The sequence below is a fragment of the Diabrotica virgifera genome, chromosome 2 (assembly GCF_917563875.1).
Source record: "Diabrotica virgifera virgifera chromosome 2, PGI_DIABVI_V3a".
In the NCBI taxonomy this organism is placed as follows: domain Eukaryota; kingdom Metazoa; phylum Arthropoda; class Insecta; order Coleoptera; family Chrysomelidae; genus Diabrotica; species Diabrotica virgifera.
In genome coordinates, this window is record NC_065444.1 from 265,121,744 (window position 1) to 265,144,464 (window position 22,721).

The 22,721-nt window shown below is 32.0% G+C and overlaps 2 protein-coding genes across 8 annotated transcripts in view; both read left to right on the forward strand.

Annotated features, from left to right (window-relative positions):
• The window catches only part of LOC126880622 (supervillin-like), a 668,543-nt gene that overhangs the window by 418,857 nt on the left and 226,965 nt on the right, over positions 1-22,721 (forward strand). The gene's annotated exons all lie outside the window — the stretch shown is intronic.
• On the forward strand, positions 1,370-19,948 carry LOC126880623 (uncharacterized). Its single transcript, XM_050644634.1, has 2 exons — positions 1,370-1,964; positions 19,046-19,948. The coding sequence occupies exons 1-2, from the start codon at positions 1,544-1,546 to the stop codon at positions 19,852-19,854; spliced, it is 1,230 nt and encodes a 409-aa protein (XP_050500591.1). The 5' UTR covers positions 1,370-1,543; the 3' UTR covers positions 19,855-19,948.

A 22,721-nucleotide genomic window follows, 5' to 3' on the forward strand; every position in this document is an offset into this window, starting at 1 on the left:
ATTCATTGATCTTGAGAAAGCATATGATAGAGTTCCTCGAGAGATTCTGTGGTGGGCACTCAATAAGAAAGGAGTCCCTGGTAAATATGTAAAGATTGTGAGAGATATGTATGAGGGAGTAACGACTAGTGTTAGGACAGGTGTGGGAGAGACTGATACATTTCATATGAAAGTAGGATTGCACCAAAGCTCTGTGCTTAGTCCGTATTTATTCTCATTAGTTTTGGACCAGATAACAGCAAAACTACAGGGTAACACTCCATGGTGCTTAATGTATGCTGATGATGTCGTGTTAGTAGGAAATAGTGAAAGAGACTTAGAACAAAAACTGGAACAGTGGAGACAAGCTCTGGAGGAAAAAGGTTTAAAACTTAGTAGGACAAAAACAGAGTATTTGGAATGTTCATTTAAAGATGGAGCTACTACAAATAAAATGGTATCTTTGGATGGTGAAATGATTGTGAAAAGCAATAGTTTTAAGTACTTAGGATCGGTATTACAGAGTAATGGAGAAATAGATGGAGATGCATGCAGTAGAATTAGGGCTGGATGGATGAAGTGGAAAGAAGCGAGTGGTGTGTTGTGTGACAGAAAAATTCCAATGAAGCTGAAGGGAAAATTCTATAAAACAGCCATAAGACCGGCTATGATGTACGGAACTGAATGTTGGGCAGTGAAAAAGAAAGAGGAACAACGAATGCATGTGGCGGAAATGAGAATGCTTAGATGGATGAGTGGAGTGACAAAGAAGGATAAAATTAGAAATGAGTATATTAGGGGAAGTCTAGGTGTGGCACCAATTGATGCCAAAATGAGAGAGCATAGGTTAAGATGGTTTGGTCATGTTCAACGTCGAGACGTTGATCACCCAATACGGAGAATAGCTGAAGTGCAGATTCCGTGAAGGAGTAGGAGAGGAAGACCAAAGAAGACCTGGGGGAGGCGATAAGGCAGGACATGTTGGTAAAGGGGATTAACATTGATATGACCCAAGATAGAATTGTGTGGAGAAATGCAATTAGGGAAGCCGACCCCGCATAGTGATAAGGCAAAGAGAATGATGATGAAATACATATATTGTATATTAAAATCTATTTATAAAATAGTTCGAATATCGAAAAATCATTTAAAAATTCATTAAGGTCAATAGGAAAGGCATACATTTTTGGGACAAACTGTATAAGTATATTTTATTATTGATAATATTCTCTTAATATTTCTAGGTATTTCTATTGAATATATCCGTTTAAAACTATAAGTATTTAGCAACCAAAAAAGTTATCGGTAAAGCAAAAAAATCTGGTTTCAATATTTCCTCTTTTTATTTTACTGGTTCACCATTAAAAATCGTTTATCTATACATTAATATTCAGTGCTAGCTATTGAAATACGAAGCTTCAAACACCAGAAACATTATTGTGTCTTGTTCAACGAGTATATTAACACCTTATCGGACCATACCAAGAAAAACCTTTTAGCAGCGCAGAAGAAATTTTAGGAAGATTTTAAGTTTTTCGTTTTAAGCAGTTTTAGCATATGCACCATGGATGATTTAAATATCGAGTTGATCAAGAAAGCTCTTACCAAATACATCGGCGAACACAGAATGATCGCAAATATAGAAGTCCAGAAGTACAGCGGTCCCGTGGGGAACTATCTATGCGATAAATTTAAAATGGAAGTCAAGGTCAAGAATAAGGAATTCAAGCAAGATTTGGATCTGGTAGCCAAATGTTCGATTCACGATAAAGGTCCGGAATTTGCACGCCAAACGGCTCTATTGATCAAAAACGAAATTTTATGCTACGAAACGATCATTCCATGCTTACGAGAATTCAGAGTAAAGTACAAATTTCCAGATTTTGAGTGTTTTCCCGATTATATTGCTTCCCACTGTAATTTAACGGAACAAAATCCAACCGGAACTGAAGCAGTATTGATTTTAGAAAATTTATGTCCAAAAGGTATGGTTTAAATATTTTTTTTTATTGAAAATTAGGGTATGTTCATACTATCACTTCGATCTCGATTCGGTACCGGTACGATATATTGTGACGTTGGTCACGTCCACATTCTACTATCGCTCTAATTCTTTTTCCTGTATTTTTTAGTAACATTAATTGGTACATATTTTTTAAATATTAAAAAATTCAGAGTTTCATATGAAAGATGTTATTCACAAGAAAAGAGAATTTCGGTTATAGATTCATTTGTATTAGTCCATGTGGTGAGACCACTCCCATCTGAAAAAATTTCCGATTCGGTTTCTTTGTGGATTCCTATTCAAAAATGTCCCATTTAAACAAATCTGAAGGGTGTCGGGCGGAATTTTTGGGCAGAAATTGTTTAAACAATTTTTTTAAACAAACACAAAAGATCACCTTTTTTTGCTCTAGAACATATTTTTTTAGGTTTCTTGGGCCATTCTAAACGAGAAAGGTATCTTGCGATTTTTCTCGAAAATTGATAGTTTTCGAGTTATAGGGGATTTAAAATCTAAAAAATGCGAAAATACGAATTTTTGAGGCTTAAAAACTTATATTTAAAATAGTATTTTTGAGGTTTCCAAGTACTTAAATTGCAGTTTAAACATTCATTTTCATGATTCTGAAGAGTGATCGGATCTAACTTCAATTTACACCGTTGTTATTTAATTGTTAAATATGCGTGTCCATTTGATTTTTTTGCCGGTGCGGCGCGCTCTATTTCAACAATCTCCTATTTTCCTCCGAAAAATATATTTTTAGATTCTTTGGGACATTCTAAATAAAATAGGTTTCTTGTCATTTTTGTAAAAAGTTAATAGTTTTAAAATTATAAGCGATTTAAAATCCGAAAAAAGCGAAAATACACATTTTCGGATTTTAAATCGCTTATAACTTTAAAACTATTAACTTTTGAGAAAAATGACAAAAAACTTTTTTATTTAGAATGTCCCAAAGAATCTAAAAAAATATTTTTCGGAGGAAAATAGGAGATTGTTGAAATAGAGCACACCGCACCGGCAAAAAAATCGGATTGACACGCATATTTAACAATCAAATAACAACGGTGTATATTAAGGTTAGACCCGATAACTCTTGAGAATCTTGAAAACGAATGTTTAAGCTACAATATAAGTACTTGGCAACCTCAAAAATACTATTTTAAATATGAGTTTTTAAGCCTCGAAAATGCGTATTTTCTGATTTTTTAGATCTTAAATCGTCTATAACTCGAAAACTATCAATTTTTGAGAAAAATTGCAAGATACCTTTCTTGTTTAGAATGGCCCAAGAAACCTAAAAAAATATGTTCTATAGCAAAAAATGGTGATATTTTGTATTTGTTTAAAAAAATTGTTCAAATAATTTCTGCCCAAAAATTCCGCCCGGCACCCTTCAGATTTGTTTAAAGGCGACATTTTTAAATAGGAATCCACAAAAAAACCAAATCAGAAATTTTTTCAGACACGAGCGGTCTCACCACATGGACTAATAGGTTTTAATAATAAAGGTAACATTTTTTGTTAACCGACTTGAATATATACGACTATATAGTTAAATATTTTTGGCATTATTTTTTAAGTTTTTGTGTTACATTTTTAAATAATTCTACTAACAGCTCAACAGGCCTTGAAGGCCTAGTACTGAAAACTAAAATTTTTGATTACAGTTACTATTTACATTTTTTATTTACATAAAATACATTTAAGGGCATGTTCTCTTTTTTTTTCACCCCTCTAACTTATTAAAATAAGCATTATACAAGTTTTCAGGAACTTTCGGCCCTCGATAATAATGCAATCTTTCATTCTGCGTTTAAATTTGGAAAAATACTTAGTTTTCTCAGGATTCGAAAAAAATAATGGATTTAAAACACATTGGAGCGACATTTTGCACCTAAGGCCTTATATTTCATATAGTCTTTCCATACATTACTTAACTCCTTTCTTCCATTGTTTTCTGTCGAATAATTTTTCTTTCCAATTCTCAATATTACTTTTTTGCAGGTCTTCATATACGCTGTTACCATCTCTTTCTTGGTCTACCTTTTCTTTTACGTTGTATTGCCTATGTTTGAATGTGTTCTAAATATCGTATGCCCTGTGCTTTCGTTATATAATTTTTCAAGTTCTTTGTTATTCCTTCTTCGTTTTTGATCATCTGTTTTTACACCTCGGTATATTGCTTTTTGTATTTCCTTCTCCCATCTTTTTAAAATCCGGTTTTTTAAGCACCCTTGTTTCGCATGAAGCTGTAGGCCTGATAACTGTTTTGCAGATTCTAGTTTTTGTTTTTCTTGAGACATTTGGATTTCATTAATGACCGTAATGCTCTATATAGTCTAAGAGCTAGTGAACCCTCCGACTAACGGTCGTCCTGTAAGGCTAGAAATTTTTCTAGTGATAATTCATAGCACACCAAGGCTAAAAACCATGACCTGGCAGGCCTCAGCGGCGCACGTGTATCTACCAGGTGAATCGAAAAGTGCAAATTTAGGGGGTAAAATAAACTTTCTCCTGTAAGGTTTAAATTTAAGTATGTTTTTGAGTAAGTCATTTAGAAGAAATATGTACAATGACAGGCGATTCTGAAGAGCATAAGACCTTGCCAGGCGAGGGGAAAGATTAGGGGTTTTTCCTAAAATTATTTTTTTTGCATCGAACAATTTTTTTTTTAGTTTTTTGAATCATTCCAAACAGAAAAAGTCTTTAGTAATTTTTCTCTAAAGTTAATAGTTTTTGTTATATAAGCGATTGAAAATTTTGAAAATTGCGAAATCGATCATTTTTAACCCCAAATCGAACATTTCAAAGTTGCCAAGATAGGTAGATATTTTTTAAACATTGATTGATGAAATCCCAAAGAGTTTTTGCAATACAATATCGGAAACACCTTTGTTTTTTAATTGCTAATCAAACGGGCGCGACACTGTAGTATAACAGTAAGGACGTTTGAGTTAGCATAAATTCATTATCTCGAGAATGGGCAAATTTCAAGAGAAATCCTCAGACAGGTCGATTTTTATTTTTAAATTAGGACTTTTTGGCATATATATAAAACTAGTGACTTCATCCATCTGAGCGTGATGACGTAATCGATGATTTTTTTAAATGAGAGTAGGGGTTGTGTGATAGCTCATTTGAAAGGTTATTTAATTCTCTATTCACTAATATAAACATTAACATAATTATTTATACAGGGTGTACAAAAAATTTTTTTTTATTAAATTAGCTTTGATTAAATTTGACAAATAGAAGAAAAAAATTTGTTGTACACCCTGTATAAATAATTATGTTAATGTTTATATTACTGAATAGAGAATTAAATAACCTTTCAAATGAGCTATCACACAACCCCTACTCTTATTTAAAAAAAAATCATCGATTACGTCATCACGCCGAGATGGATGACGTCACTAATATTATATATATATATATATATATATATATATATATATATATATATATATATACCAAAAAGTCCTAATTCAAAAATAAAAATCGACCTGTCTGAGAATTTCTCTTGAAATTTGCCCATTCTCGAGATAATGAATTTATGCAAACTCAAACGTCCTCACTTATACCATAGTGTCGCACCCGCTTGATTAGCAATTAAAAAAACAAAGTGGTTTTCGATATTTTATTGCAAAAAACTCTTCGGAATTTTATTAATCAATGTTTAAAGAATATCTACGTACCTTGGCAACATTGAAATTTTTAGATAAATGTCCGATTTAGGGTTAAAAATGGCCGATTTCGCAATTTTCAAAATTTTCAATCGCTTATATAACAAAAACTATTAACTTAAGAGAAAAATCACTAAAAACCTTTTCTGTTTGGAATGATTCAAAAAACCTAAAAAAAATTTGTTCGATGCAAAAAGAATAATTTTAGGAAAAACCCCTAATCTTTCCCCTCTCCTGGCAAGGTCTTATGCTCTTCAGAATCGCCTGTCATTGTACACATTTCTTCTAAATGACTTACTCAAACATACTTAAATTTAAACCTTACAGGAGAAAGTTTATTTTACCCCCTAAATTTGCACTTTTCGATTCACACGTGCACCGCTGAGGCCTGCCAGGTCATGGTTTTTAGCGTTGGTGTGCTACGAATTATCACTAGACAAATTTCTAGCCTTACAGGACGACCGTTAGTCGGAGGGTTCACTAGCTCTTAGACCTTTTTGTGTTCTTTTGCTGTTCTTGCCTTTATCTCCCCTTCCCCATATCCCTTTTCATCTAATTTTACACCCAGGCCAGTAAATTCTGAAACTCTTGTACATGCATGTATTTTTTCTTCTAACTTCAATGTGCAATTGTCTTCTCTTTCTGCATTATCATGTATTTTGACTGTTCCTTATTTATTAGAAGCCCAAATTAGCTGGCCGCTTTTATTATATTGTTTATTAATCCATTTATTCCGTTTATTTTGCTTTTTCCGATTATTTCTTTCAGTAATAGATTAAAAAGTCGTTGATAGTAGGTCTCCTTGTCACAATCCTTCCTCTTCTTCTTTTGTTTCGAAATTGTGTGATTTATGCCAGTTCCATGCTATTTCGTTTGTTGTGTTATCCATACTCATTTGACTTATCTACTCAGGTGCAAAAAAATCGATCCACTTGAAAATTTGGTCATTTTTGATGTCTCGAATTTCCTAAACCTGTTGTCCAAGTTTAGTGATTATTTACCATATTATAGCCTTGTTCATCAGCAATATCGCTGTAATAATATTGTTGCTAGACAGGTAAACTGTCATTGCATACCGAGTGTACGAATCAAACTGAGTTTTTTCTCAAAGTTCGCATCACCCTGTGGACTATTCTAGCATTTATAAAATACTGAAATTAAAACCCAACTATAGCCTCAGGTTTTCTTAACATTCTGTTTTTAGATTCATTCGCTATGTTGGATAATAAAAAAGTTAGGTATTTTAACAACTGGCCATGCTCGTCATCAGTACAGGGTGTTTCTAAATAAGTGCGACAAACTTTAAGGGGTAATTTTACATGAGAAAATAATGACAATTTTCTGTATAATCATATGTCCGCAAACGCTTCGTTTCCGAGATACGGGATGTTCAATATTTTTTTACAAACTGACAATTTATTTATTGCTTTAAAACCAGTTGAGATATGCAAAGCAAATTTGGTGGGTTTTAAGACGTAGTTATTGCACATTTTTTGACATACAATTAAGAATTTTGTATTCACCATTGGCGTACATACGGGTAATATGATCGGTCATAATACCCGTTTGCGAGCCAATGGTGAATATTAAATTTTTAATTGTATGTCAAAAAATGTGCAATAACTACTTAGGTCTTAAAACCCACCAAATTTGATTTGCGTATCTCAACTGGTTTTAAAGCAATAAACAAATCGTCAGTTTGTAAAAAAAAATTGAACATCCCGTATCTCGGAAACGAATGTTGTGCGGACATATGATTATACAGAAAATTGTCATTATTTTCTCATGTAAAATTACTCCTTAAAGTTTTTCGCACTTATTTAGAAACACCCTGTACTGATGACGAACATGGCCAGTTGTTAAAGTACGTAACTTTTTCATTATCCAACATAAGCGAATGAATCTAAAAACAGAATGTTAAGAAAACCTGTTGGGTTTTAATTTCAGTATTTTATAAATCCTAGAATAGTCCAGTGCTGCTTTTGTAACAATATAGGTTCCGGTACGCAATGTTCCGGGGGGTCTGGGGAGTGTTCATAAAGGGGGTTCACCCCCCGGGAACACTTTTTAAATTTACTCTTAATAAGGGCATTTTTAAGCTGTTTAGGATCAAGGCAAAAATTAATTAATTTGTCTATAATTTTGTTGTTTTTTTTTATTTTTTTCCCAAGAGGTCCCGATACGGCGTACCGGCGAGTACCGTCACAAAAACAGCACTGGAATAGTCCACAGGGTGATGCGAACTTTGGGAAAAAACACAGTTTGATTCGTACACCCCGTATACAATGACACTTTACCTGTCTAGAAAGAATATTATTACAGCGATATTATTAATGAATAGGGCTATAACATGGTAAAAAAATCACTTAAATCTGACAACAGGTTTAGGAAATTCGAGACATCAAAAATGACCAAATTTTTAAGTGGATCGATTTTTTGCACCGAGTGTATATTATATGACTATGTTATCCATATCACCTTGACGATTTTACTCGGTAGACCCACCTCTTTCATTTGTTCGTACATATGTTTTCTCTTTATCCTATCGTAGGCCTGCTTAAAGTAGACGAACAGGACATATACAGCAGTTTTATGATCGTAGCACGTAGTCTGGATTTCTTTTGGCACAAATATTCGGTCTATCGTCGACATCATCATCATCCAACCAATTCACGTCCACTGCTGGACATAGGTCTTCCCCAATTGTTTCCACACTTCACGGTTTTGTGCTGATTGTTGCCAGTGTTTACTAATCCGCCTGATAGCATCTGCCCATCGTGTAGGCGGCCTTCCTCTACTGCGTTTATCTTCTCTTGGTCTCCATACCATCAGCTTTCCTGTCCATCTTGAATCTTTCAGCCTGGCAACGTATCCTGCCCAGTTCCATTTAAGCCTGGTGATACGTTCTATAACATCTGCGATACCGGTTCTTTGTCTGAGATCTTCATTTCTTATTTTATCCCGTAGGGTTACACCCAGCATGGATCTTTTCATACGCCTTTGAGCAATCCGCATTTTCGACGCTGTTGCTTTGGTTAGAGTCAGTGTCTCTGCTCCATATGTCATTAACGGCAGCACACATTGATCAAACACTTTTCTTTTCAAACCGATCGGTATACTGCTCCTAAATATGTCTCTCAGAGCTCCGTAGGCTGCCCAAGCAAGAGTTAATCTTCATTTTATTTCGCATGTTTGGTTATCTCTGCCAATTCTAATTTCATGACCCAAGTAAATGTACTTTTCCACTAGTTCTACTTCTTGTTCACGTATAACCAGCTGTCCACTAGTAATCAGATTAGTCATAAATTTAGTTTTAGAAAAGTTCATTTTCAGGCCTATTTTCCAGCAGATAGCGTCTAACTCATTTAGCATTGCCTTTACTTCTCCTAGGTCATCAGTTATAAGGACTATGGCATCTGCAAAACGAATATGATTTAACTTTTCTCCATCTATTGTGATCTCTTTATTGTCCCAGTTGAGCATCTTAAAGGCATATTCCAGAACAGTTATGAATAGTTTTGGCGAGAGTGTGTCGCCTTGTCTTACGCTGCGTTCTATGCTTATTGGTTTGATTTTAACATGTAACTTAACACTCATTTGTCGTCGACATACTGCTTCTAAATCCGGCCTGGTATTCGCCCAGTATCTTTTCCGCGTATTTATTTAGCTTTTTCCTGATGATTCTTGTCAAGATCTTGTAAACTACTTATAGCATAGATGTCTCTATAATGTTCTCATCTCATTTTGTCACCTTTTGTGGGTATTGGGTGTATCCTTGCTATGTCTGACTCCCTTGGCATATTTTCAGTTTCCAATATGCTTTTTATTAGGTTATAATATCTCTTGATGTAGCCTTTTCCCTCCTACTTTTATCATTTCCGCCGATATTTTTGTTATTCCTGGACTTTTACTGTTTTTAGCCCCTTTATTTAAATTCTATATTTCTTCCTTTATAGGTACTTCTACTACTATAATGTGATCCTTACCCGTCAATTTCAAGGGTTGTTTCCCTTTTTAAAAATTTCCTTTTTAACAGTTGTGTAAAGTAATTTTGCTAATTTTTCAATATTTTCCCTGGTTCATTTATTAATATCCCTTTTTATACAGTGCATTCGTAAAGTGTGGAAACGGTATATTATCTCATGACTTAATTATTTTCAGAGTTAAAGATTTGACATAACGATTTTTATTTTTAAATTATGATTTTTTGACGTATATCCCATAATAGTGACCATCGATTTGGGCGTGATGACGTCATCTATGATTTTTTTTAAATGGGAATAGGAGTCGTGTGGGATCTCATTTGAAAGGCGATTCAATTCTCTATTCAGTAATATAAACATTAACATCATTATTTATACCGGGTGACCAAAAAATAATTTTTGAATTAAAATAATTGATGCAAAAAGAAGAATGTATGTAATTTATTTAACTCAAAATACATTTTACTGCTGTCGGAAAAGAAAAAATGCTTATTTGACAAATAAACATTGCTTTTCGCTTAAATTAGATGTTCAAATTGTCAAGAGGGAGGTGTGTGGCTGTTTGACATTTAATTTAAGCGAAAAGCAATATTTATTTATGAAATAAACATTTTTTTATATTATGTGGCATCAGTAAAATGTATTTTGAGTTAAATAAATTACATACATTCTTCTTTTTGCGTCAATTATTTTAATTCAAAAATGTTTTTTGGCCACCCTGTATAAATATTGATGTTAATGTTTATATTACTGAATAGAGAATTGAATCGTCTTTCAAATGAGCTACCATACGACCCCTATCCCCATTTAAAAAAATCATCGATGCCGTCATCACGCCGAAATCGATGACGTCACTATTATGTACTATAATATGTCAAAAAATCATCTAAAAATGAAAATCGACCTGTCAGAGCTTTAACTCTGAAAATAATTAAGTCATGAGATAATAAACCGTTTCCACACTTTACGAATGCACTGTATAATATCCATTATTCATGTGTGGGTTATTTTTCTAATATTCTCTTTCCATTTTTCTTGTTTCCTGGTTAAAGGATCTAATTTTCTTTTCTTTTGGAATTTTTCTTCTATCTCTTTGAGTTTGTTCCGCCGTATTTTCTTTTTTTTTGTTTTTGCATGTTCTCTTCATAATTCTCCTCCATTATCTGTATTCTTGTCTGCTACTGTCACTATTGTTTGTTAAATTTTTGAGGTGTAAATATTTTACGGCTATCCCTAATTTTTCTGTCTTTACACGGCAAATTACGTGTAGTAAAATTCTCACTGGTATGGATATGTAAACATTACTTGACAATGTCATCATTAACTTTAAAGAGATGGCTTTTGAATGTTCTTGGATAACTCTTACTTGTATAATTGCTTAAATTATTAATTCAGTTAATTAATATGATAATTTTTTCACTAACTATGTATTCAGTGATTGTAATAATTTATATACTGTACAACAAAAACTAATACTCAATTGAGAAAAGAGGAAAAGTGATAAAGTAATTTTTTAATAATACCTATATTATTATACTATGGAACGCTTACAAATTTGAACATTTTTAAGAACAAAATATTTGGATCACAGAATATATCCTGGTGTATTCTCTGCTTGGATCTTTCATAAATAATAAACAATAAATAACTTTTTATTAAGTTCACGTCTTAAATCAATTATTTATCAAATACACTATCAATATTATTTAATAAACAACTCAAAATATTCCCGATGCCATGTCAAATATTTCAAATTGTCACTGTCTTGTCACCACATTCTACTCAATTCAGTGCGTTCTATGACAAAGATAGCGAATATTCGATTTGGAAAATATCACCACGGATCCATTTTTTTCGAATCCTGAAAAAACTAATAAATATTTTAAAAAAATTTAAACGCAGAATGAAAGACTAAATTATTATCGAGGGCCAAAAGTCCCTTAGAATAAATAAAAAGTTTCTTTTGAATGAGATATTAAAAATTAAAAATCACACTACATTTTCTCTTAGCTTTTCACCCATGTAACTTATTAAAACAAACATTATAGAAGTCTTCAGGGACTTTCGGCCCTCGGCAATAATGTGTTCTCTCATTCTGCGTTTAAATTTTTCAAAAATATGTATTAGTTTTCTCAGGATTCGAAAAAAATGATTCCCATTTAAATGTCATTGGAGCCGAAACTTTGTACCGATCCCCTTAAGTTTCTTTACTTGTATTTAAAAATGCTTCTTTTATGCTTCCCACTTTTCTGCCGGTTCAAATGTTTGTTTTTCATTTAGTCTGTTGGTTATACTTTCTTCGTACTTCATCTGTGTTGTATATCTCTATATTATGTAAGAATATTTTACTGGAGCTAGATGGTATCGAGAACAGAGCGGTAGTATAAAAATAGACTCTGCCAGCTTTGATTAAAATCAATTTAAATATTAAGTTAGTTATCGTACAAAAAACTCAAGTTATACAGGGTGTCCAGAAACTCTCCCGACAAACGAAGATTGGAGATTCTTCAGATAATTTTAAGTAGTGTAACCCAATTCTCCTAGTCCGAAAATGTTTCCTAAGGGAGCAGAGCTCTTTGAATATGGCGTCTGGGAATTAGTTTTTATTAAATATCTCCAGAACGCTTCTATTTAGAAAAACAAAAACTGGTACACTTATTTATCTTTCAAGAATAAATCGATTCCATCAATTACGAATTTCTAGTACCGGTCATAGGCGCCCGTTTTGGGTAGGGCAACGGTTATTTTATCGCATAACTTTTTTGTCTTTAACTTCTAAGCATTTTTGGCACTGGATTATTAAATTGTAAGGTATTCTAGTACTAAGAGGTACTCTTGCTTTAAGTCGGTAGGATATAACGTTTTCTAGAAAAATCGATTTGAAAATTTTTCGTTTGTTGAATATGAAAAAAAAAAAATTCAAAGAAAAACTGTTTAGAAAAACGAAAACTGGTACGTTTATTTATCTTCTAGAGATAAATCGATTTTCCCAAATGCGAAATTCTAGTACCGGTCATATGCGTCCGTTTTGGGTAGGTCAACGGTTATTTTATCGCATAATTTTTTGTCTTTAATTTTTAAGCATTTTTGTCACTTGATGATTAAATTATGAGGTATTGTAGTACTAAAAGTTACTCTTGCTTTTAGTTAATAAAATACACCGTCTTTTTGTGAAAATTTATTTCAAATTTTTTTCAAATTCATAAGACGAACAATTTTCAAATCGATTTTTCTAGAAAACGGTTCTTGCTACCAACTTAAAGCAGGAGTACCTTTTTGTACTAGAATACCTCACAATTGAATAATCTAGTATAAAAAATGCTTAGAAGTTAAAGACAAAAAAGGTATGCGATAAAATAACCGTTGCCCTACCCACAACGGACGCCTATGACTGGTACTAGAAATTCGCAATTAATGTAATCGATTTCTCTCGAGAAGATAAATAAGCGTACCAGTTTTCGTTTTTCTAAATAACAGTGTTCTGGAGATATTTAAGAAAAACTAATTCCAAGACGCCATCTTCAAAGAGCTCTAGCCTTCTTAGGAAGCATTTTCGAACTAGATGAATTGGGTTAAATTGTCTTAAAATTATCTGAAGTATCTCTGGTCTTCGTTTGTCGGGAGAGTTTCTGGACACCCTGTATAATGAAGTTACAAACTAAATATTTTTATTTTACCCTTTCTTTTAATCCATGCATTTTTTTAATTTTGTTTTGTCGTGTTTCAGTTTTTTTATTATTTTTTCTGGCCTATTTGGCATGAATCTTATTCCTATATTTCTTAGGTCTGGTTTTTTTCTTTCCCAATCCTTCCATGTCCAATTGTTCCTGTCGCCACTTTACCATTGCGTTTTGACATCCATTTCATGAACTAGTATTTTATAATTTTATTCTCTGATACACCTAATCTGATTAAATCTTTCGTTGTATTTGCTCCATATTTGGCTATTTTACATAAATATCTTTGTTTCGCCTTCCCTGGTATCAAGTTGATCCATTGAGCGTATTGATTTGTATACGCTTTTGAAGATATGTGTTACAACATATTTTCTTACCTCTGTATATTATAATTTTCTCTTTATTTTTTATTGAACTCCTTTTGACCGCCACCAGGTCTCTTTGTTCTCACACTTTCCTGAGGATTTTCCAAAGCATTAAAGCAGTACATCTAATGATACTGGGCATATGCTTTCAAATTCCATTAGGGCTTTCCTACATCTTCCAGCACATTTTTTTCTACTATTATAGTCCATGTGGTGAGACCATTCCCTTCTGAAAAATTTCTAATTCGGTTTCTTTGCGGATTCCTATTCAAAAATGTTCCCTTTATACAAATCTGAGGGGTGCCGCGCGGTATTTTTGGGCAGAAATTGTTTAAACAATTTTTTTAAAGAAATACCAAAGATCGCGTTTTCTTGCTCTGGAACATATTTTTTTTAGGGTTTTTGGGTCATTCTAAACAAGAAAGCTATCTTGTGATTTTTCTCAAAAATTGATAGTTTTCGAGTTATAGTCGATTTAAAATCTGAAAAATGCGAAAATGCGCATTTTGTAGGCTTAAAAACTCATATTTATATTAGTAATTTTGAGGTTGCCAAGTACTTAAATTGTAGTTAAAACAGTCATTTTCAAGATTTTAAAGAGTTATCGGGTCTAACTTCAATTTAGACCGTTGTTATTTAAATTGTTAAATATTCGTGTCGATCCGATTTTTTGCCGGCAACTGATTGAGGTTGCCAGATACTTAAATTAAAGATTAAACATTCAGCTTCAAGATTCTGAAGAGTGATTGCGTCTAACCTTAATTTATACCGTTGTTTTTTAATTGTTAAATATGTGTGTTTATCCGATTTTTTTGCCGGTGCGGCGCGCTCTATTTCAACAATCTCCTATTTTCCTCCGAAAAATATTTTTTTTAGATTCTTTGGGACATTCTAAATAAAATAGGTTTCTTGTCATTTTTCTTAAAAGTTAATAGTTTTATACCTAGTTATAAGTGATTTAAAATCCGAAAAAACAAAAATACACATTTTCGGATTTTCAATCGCTTACAACTTTAAAACTATTACCTTTTGAGAAAAATTACAAGAAACCTATTTTATTTATAATGTCCCAAATAATCTAAAAAAAATATTTTTCGGAGGAAAATAGGAGATTGTTGAAATAGAGCGCGCCGCACCGGCAAAAAAATCGGATAAACACACATATTTAACAATTAAAAAACAACGGTAGAAATTAAGGTTAGACGCAATCACTCTTCAGAATCTTGAAGCTGAATGGTTTAATCTTTAATTTAAGTATCTGGCAACCTCAAAAATACTAATTTAAATATGAGCTTTTAAGCCTCGAAAATGCGTATTTTTGCATTTTTCAGATTTTAAATCGCCTTTAAATTGAAAACTATCAATGTTTAAGAAAAATTACAAGATACCTTTTTTCTTTAGAATGACCAAAAAATCTAAAAAAATATGTTCCAGAGCAAAAAAAGGTAATCTTTTGTATTTGTTTAAAAATTGTTTAAACAATTTCTGCCCAAAAGTTCCGCCCGGCACCCTTCAGATTTGTTTAAAGGTGACATTTTTTAATAGGAATCCACAAAGAAACCGAATCAGAAATTTTTCCAGACGGGAGTGGTTTCACTTTAAGATTTCTATTTAAGATTTAAAGTTGCCCCACCTCAACTCCAGAGTGTGTGAGTCGTGTTTAGTATCGTTCGATAGATTTTTGAAAAATATTGCGAATATTGTGGTGTTCAGTTTTTCAATCCGATGTTCGTTTCGCGAAATAATTGACCATCGCGCTTCTTTTGACACACCCTATATAGGGTGAGGCAGATAAAGGGCCTATTAGAAATATCTCGAGAACTAAAGGTAAGAGAATAATGAAAATTGGAATACAGGGGTTTTGAGGTATGAACTATTTAATGACAGTATTTTGGTCTCTTTGCTACTTCCGGTTATACCGGAAGTTGATTGTAACTTCGTTTTTTTAAATGGGACACCCTGTATATTTTTACATTTTTGGATTCTGCTCGATGTCTTCTTTCTTAAAATATGAGGTTTTTTAATATTATACAGGGTAGTTTAAAAGATAATTACGGTTTTTTATAAATTTTGTAGCAAACTTCACACCCTGTAGAATTGTCCTGATTTGATATCAAAAACTCCATTTATGTTCAGGTGATTTTTAATATAGACTATTATTATTAAAAATTATTAATATAGCGAAATGTTTAATTTTAGTATACAGGGTTGGTCGAAACACGGAATAAGTATTATCTGAGTTGTCTTAAATGGAACAACCTGTATTTTAGTATTGTAATGAAATGATATTTTATAGTACTTGTTTATTTCTTAAGCATTCCCTATACCTAACTGCTTTAATTTGTATGGTATTCGTAGTTCTTTAAGCCAAACATTAATTGCAACAAAAATTACGTGAAATTTTATTAAGTTTGCCGTGAAAATAATCAATCATAAATAATTTTTTGAAAATAAGTACATGTTAATCTAGAATTATCCTTAATTTATTAATATTGGATAAGATACCAAAATGCCTACGTTGTTAAGATGTTGGTGCATAAGATATTAATTAAACCATACCATTAAACCATTTAAATAAAAACAAACCATATTCTACCCAGTTGGCTATGGCTTTGACACTAAACTTGATTAAACATTAGACATTATATTATTTTTATAGTTCCAGTTGCTTTGTTACCATTACTAATATAAATTTTTGTAATGGGGAACTGATTAGTAAAGTTTTTGTTTTAGGAGAGTATAACAAAAATGTACTACTAGCAATAAGAATTTATCATCTGCATCTCCCTGATAGATGACAGCCAAGAAGAGAAACTTTTCAAAAATTAGAAAACTTTTCAAAGTTTACTAGAATAGTTTCGACGTACTAGACACTTAGATTACGAGAACGTTCATACTAATATGCAGATTCTCAGTGACACTAACATTTAATTTATTTTAATCATTTAAACTAGTTTTTGTTCGATCAGATTTCTCGCAATCTAAACTTCCAGTTCGTCGAAACCGCTCTAGTAAATTTTGAAAAGTTTCTCTTTTTGGTTGTCATCTATCATGGAATTGCTGATCATAAATTCTTATTGCTAGTAGCACATTTTATTTGTTATGCTCTCCTAGACCACAAAAACATCTGACTGAATCAGTTCCTCATTAGAAAAATTCATATTAGCAATGGTAGCAAAGCAACTGGAACTTCAAAAATAGTAGAATGTTTAAGCAAAGCAAATGTTTAAGCATATTTAGTGTCAAAGTCATAGCCAACTAGATAGAATATTGTATGTTTTTATTAATATTAAACACACCAACAATCTTAACTGCTTAGTTATTTTGATATATCAGCCAGTATTAATAAATTAAGGGTCATTCGAGATTAATATGTATTTATTTTCGAAAAATTATTTATGATTGAATATTTTCACGGCAAACCTAAGAAAATTTCACGTAATTTTTGTTGCAATTAATGTTTGGCTTAAAGAACTACGAATAACTTACAAATTAAAGCATTAAGGTATAGGGAATGCTTAAGAAATAAAAAAGTACTATAAAATATTCCGAGTTTAGACCAACCCTGTATAGTAAAATTAAACATTTCGTTATATTAATAATTTTTAATAATAATAGACTATATCAAAAATCACTTGAACATAAATGGAGTTTTTGATATCAAACCAGTACAATTCTACAGGGTGTGAAGTTTGCTACAAAATTTATAAAAAACCGTAATTATCTTTTAAACTACCCTGTATAATATTACAAAATCTCATATTTTAAGAAAGAAGACATCGAGCAGAATCCAAAAATGTAAAAATATACAGGGTGCTCTATTTGAAAAAACGAAGTTACAATCAACTTCCGGTATAACTGGAAGTAGCAAAGAGACCAAAATATTTTCATTAAATAGTTCATACCTCAAAACCCCTGTATTCCAATTTTCATGATTCTCTTACCTTTAGTTCTCAAGATATTTGTAATAGGCCCTTTATCTGCCTCACCCTGTATACAGGGTGCCCAGAAACTCTCCTGACAAGGAAGACCGAATATTCCTAAGATACTTTTAAGACAGTTTAACGACGTTCTACACCTTCGTTGAGGGGTATGCCTCTCAGAGGAAAGGGGGGAAACTTATATGCAAGCGAAAGTTGGTAACAATGCATTTATAGCAGAATACTCAAATCATATGTTTCAGTATTGAATACTTTATAAAAATAAATTATAATAAATTACGGAAATTACGGAGAAAATTAGGGAATTAATTATAATAAATAAATTAAAAATAAATGGTACGGTAAACAATCGTCATTTTTTAATATGATATTCCTTACGAAAAAACCTTTAAATTAAGCACAAATAGTTAAAAATCGTAAATTTGGGTCAAAAGTTATTAACTTTTTAAGAATTCCCATAAGAGCCCATGTTAAAACTTAACTTTGACCCTTAATAGTAATTAAACGGCACGGTAAAACAATTTTTAAAAAATCAAGTCTTAGTTTTTTGAAGTAAACTATAACATACTAAAATTTCATGCAAATCCTTAATTCTTTGCCGAAGGTGTAGAACGTCGTTAACCTAATTCACGTAGTCCGAAAATGCTTCCTAAGGGAGCTAGAGCTCTTTGAAGATGGCTTGTAATTAGTTTTTTTTAAATACCTTAAATATTGATTCCATAAATTTCGAATTTCTAGTACCACTTATAGGTATCCGTTTTGGGTAGGGCAACAGTTATTTTATCTCATACTTTTTTGTCTTTGATTTTTAAGCATTTTTGACACTAGATTATTAAATTATTATTATTGTATTATTATGTATTTTAGTTCTAAAGTTACCCGTGCTTTTAAGTTAGTAAAAGACAACATTTTTTTTGAAAATTGTTTTCGGTTGTTTTTAGAAAACGGTTTATTCTACCGTCTTTTTTTAGCAAGAACACCTTTTAGTACTAGAATACGTCACAATTTATTAATCCAGTGTCAAAAATGTTTAAAAGTTAAAGACAAAAAAATTATGCGATAAAATAACCGTTGCCCTACCCAAAACGGACACCTATGACCGGAAATAGAAATTCTCAATTGATACAATTAATTTATCTCTGGAAGATCAATAGACGTACTAGTTTTCGTTTTTCTAAATAGAAGGGTTCTGGAGGTATTTAAAAAAAACTAATTACAAGGCGCCATATTCAAAGAGCTCTAGCTCCCTTCGTAAGCATTTAGGTGAATTGGGTTAAATTGCCTTAAAATTATCTGAGGAATCTCTGATCTCCGTTCGTCAGAAGAGTTTCTGGACACCCTGCACTAATTTTCTTATAATATATCTCAATTTCTTCCTTTTCCAAACTTAGCACGTTCTTGATTTTTAGGTTATACTCACCAAGACAGTTCAGCTGGATATAACCTGAAACAGTCAACAACTATTATCGAAGAGTTGGCATCACTCCACGCAACTTGGCTGGCTTTAAAATATAGAGATCCTGAATTATTCATAATAAGCGTAATAGACACCATTTTGCCAAGGCGGCACCCTCCAGGAGGTACTGGTGACCCTTCTGCACAACTTGCTCTTTTAAGACAATTAGTACAACCCTACGAAGAATTTAGAGATCTTTCCAACTTTGATAAGTTCGCGGAAAAAATGAAACAAAAATTTCTTGCTGGAGACTTGTATAACCCCAAGATAGTAGACCCATTTGCATTGTTCATCCACAGTGATATATGTTGTAGTAACATCATGCAAATTTTAGACGATGATGAAAATATTGTAAAATTGAAAATACTTGATTACCAGCTTGCTACAGTGGGAAGTCCAGTAAGAGATCTTTTATATTTCATTGTTAGTAGCGTGAGACTGGAAGATCTAACAACAAAACACTTTTATAATTTAATAAAGCATTACCACGCAACTTTAAAATCTACTATTCAAGAGTTCGGAGTTTACACCGACCTCAAATACAGCTACGAATTGTTTTGTGAAGAATTGAAGGCACACGCACACGAAATTATTTTACAATTAATGTACATGTTGATTCACGTTAATTTCCGATCCCAAGGAGAAATATTTGATCCTACTAGAGCTGATCTTCTCCAAGTGGAGGATGTTCCTCCTATGGCGAAACAGAGGATTTGTTTTTTAATGCGAGAAGCGGCTAAAAAAGGCTGGCTTGAAATTTAATTTGTGTTTGTATTTGTTTTAAATATCTATGTCAATTTTAATTATAAATTTGTAAGAATGGATTTAAGAAATAAAAATAATATATTTGATTATACCTATATTTTTTTCATTCTCTTCATACAAAATATTTAGCTGTGAGTTTAGAATTTGGAATTCGAAAATCTATTAATTTATTAAATTAAATTATTAAATTAATTAAATCTATTAATTAATTTATGGAGTATGGAGGATAGGTGATGTAGTACATTCTTTCACGGTTTTTGCTGTAAATTTTAAAGAACCGCTTAGATTGACATGAAATTTGGCATAAGCATAGCTAACATGTCAAAGAAAAAAAGTGATACGGTGCCGATGTGTACTTTTGCCCTGGGTGTGAGTTTCACCCCATCTCTGGGGTGAAAAAAATATATGTCTAAGATAAGTCCCGAAATGGATAAACTGACTAATTTTAAGCAACTTTTGTTCTATAGAGTTTTTTCACCAAATCAATACTTTTCGAGTTATTTGCAAGTGAATATGTTCATTTTTCAACAAAATAACCAAGTTTTTAGACGGTTTTTCGCAAATAACTCAAAACGTAAGCATTTTGTCGAAAAAAATATTCTTAGCAAAAGTATAGCCTATCAAAAAGGGAAAAAAACGGTGTATATACCAGGTCTCTATATCTAGCAAAAGCAGAGTTATAGCTAATGAAAGATAGGTTCATATTCGAAAAATTCCAAATAGAATAATTCAATGTGAAATATCCAAATAATGAAGCATTCTTGGGGAAAACCCATTACAACTTTTTTAAAGTGTTTAAAAAAAGCTTTATTTCTGTTTTTATAAAAAAAAAATTCTAGCATCAAATGTAAGCAAGTTACGCTCAAAATAAAGTTGGTCTCTTTTGTTTTGGCAAAAAGAATCAGGAAGATTACCCCCCAATTAGCAACTTAAATGAAATTAATCGTTACCGCTTCACAAGTTACTTTACTTATGTTGTGTTTATATGATGTGTAAGTTTCATCGATTCAAAGTGCTTATTTTTGAAAAAATTTGGTTTTAGAGTAAAATTTTAAAAAAATTTAATTTTGAAAAAAATGTTTTTTTTCAAAATAACTTAAAAATTGTTAGAGATACCAAAAATCTTAAACAATAAAAAAAGTCAGCTTTACTTTTCTGAATATTTTGTATTTTTTTTTCTGTAAGACAAAAATTGGTTAAGATTCGGTGTTTCCAAATTTGCATACACTCGTGATAAGTGACTCGTTCAAGCCCTTTTAACTACAGCTCTTTCAAAAATAAGGACTTTGAACCGATGAAACTTACAGATCATATGATCAATACGTACGCGAGTAAAAAACTTGTGAAGTGGTAACAATTAAGTTCATTTGAAATGATAATTAGGGGGTGATTTTCTCAATTTCTTACCAAAAAAAGGATCAACTTTATTTTGAGCGTAACTTGTTTACTTTTCATGCTAAAAAATTAAAAAAAACAAAAAAGCATTTTTTAAACACTTTGAAAAAGTTAAAATGAGTTTTCCCCAAAAAAGTGCTTCGTTATTTGGTTATGGCACGTTCAAATATTCGATTTGGAATTTGAGGAATATGAACCTATTTTTCATTAGCTATAACTCTGCCTCTACTAGGTATAGTGACCTAATATATACACCATGATTTTCACTTTTTTACGTGCTATATTTTTGATAAGAATTTTTTTCTCGACCAAATACTTACTTTTTGAGTTATTTGCGAAAAACCGTCTGAAAACGTGGTTATTTTGTAGAAAAATTAACATATTCACTCGCAAATAACTCGAAAAGTATTATTTTGGTGAAAAAACTTTATAGACCAAAAGTTGCTTTCATTTTATCCATTTCCGGACTTATTTTGAACATATATTTTTCACGCCCAAAAGGGGGTGAAACTCACCCCTAGGGCAAAAGCACACATCGGCACAATATCACTTTTTTTCTTTGACTTGTTAGCTATGTGTATGCCAAATTTCATGTCAATCCAAGCGGTTCTTTAAAATTTAGAGGTTTTGCAATATTTTACGTTTAAAGAACATACTAATGACAGATAGTTTGGAGATATGACTAGAAGAGAAGGCATGGAACGAATGATAGTAGAAAATAACGTAGCGGGTGAAAGATCCAGAGGAAGAGCTCCATTACGATGGTCGGACCAAATGACTGGTTATTCATTCTCCGAAGCTACACAACAAGCACAGGAGAGACATCATTGGACAGAAATAGTCAAACAAATTACAAAATTTCCCCATTCCTGTTTTTGCTTATGGTTATTATCCATTTTCAAACTCCCATCTTCTTGAGATCCGTAATTATCTGATTCTTGTTTCCATCTCGTTTTCGGACTTCCACATGGTCTATCTGTCTGATAAGGTCTGACACTAGTGTCCATTGGGTGATTTTCTTGATAACTGCTTCTGGATTTCCCATTTCTATATGTAGTGCAGTCACTGAAGGTTTTCACCTCCGATTTCGTTGAACCTCCATCGATTTTCATGAAAATTGGTGAGTAATTAGAGGATACCTCAAGGAACAAAGGTGACATGATGTCAACTTGCGCTTTTACCCTGGGGGTGGATGCCACCCCTTCTCGGGGGTGAAAATTATTTTATTAAAAATAATACCTTAAGTCGATAGAGGGACAAATTATAAGTAAAATTTGTAATATAAAGTTATTAAAATAAATCAACACTTTTTGAGTTATTAAAGACCAAAGATTTTATTTTTTCGTAAAAAAATGCATGTTTTAAATCGGTTTTTCACGTATAAATCAAAAACTATAAGCTTTTACAAAAAAGTTATTATTACTAAAATTGAAGATAATAAAAAATTGAATACATTCCTCACATAAAGA

Coding starts and splice junctions, on each gene's coding strand:
- LOC126880623 (XM_050644634.1), top strand. CDS start 1,544: ATGGATGATTTAAATATCGAGTTGATCAAGAAAGCTCTTACCAAATAC. Junction 1,965..19,045: donor AGAAAATTTATGTCCAAAAG/GTATGGTTTAAA, acceptor CTTGATTTTTAG/GTTATACTCACCAAGACAGT.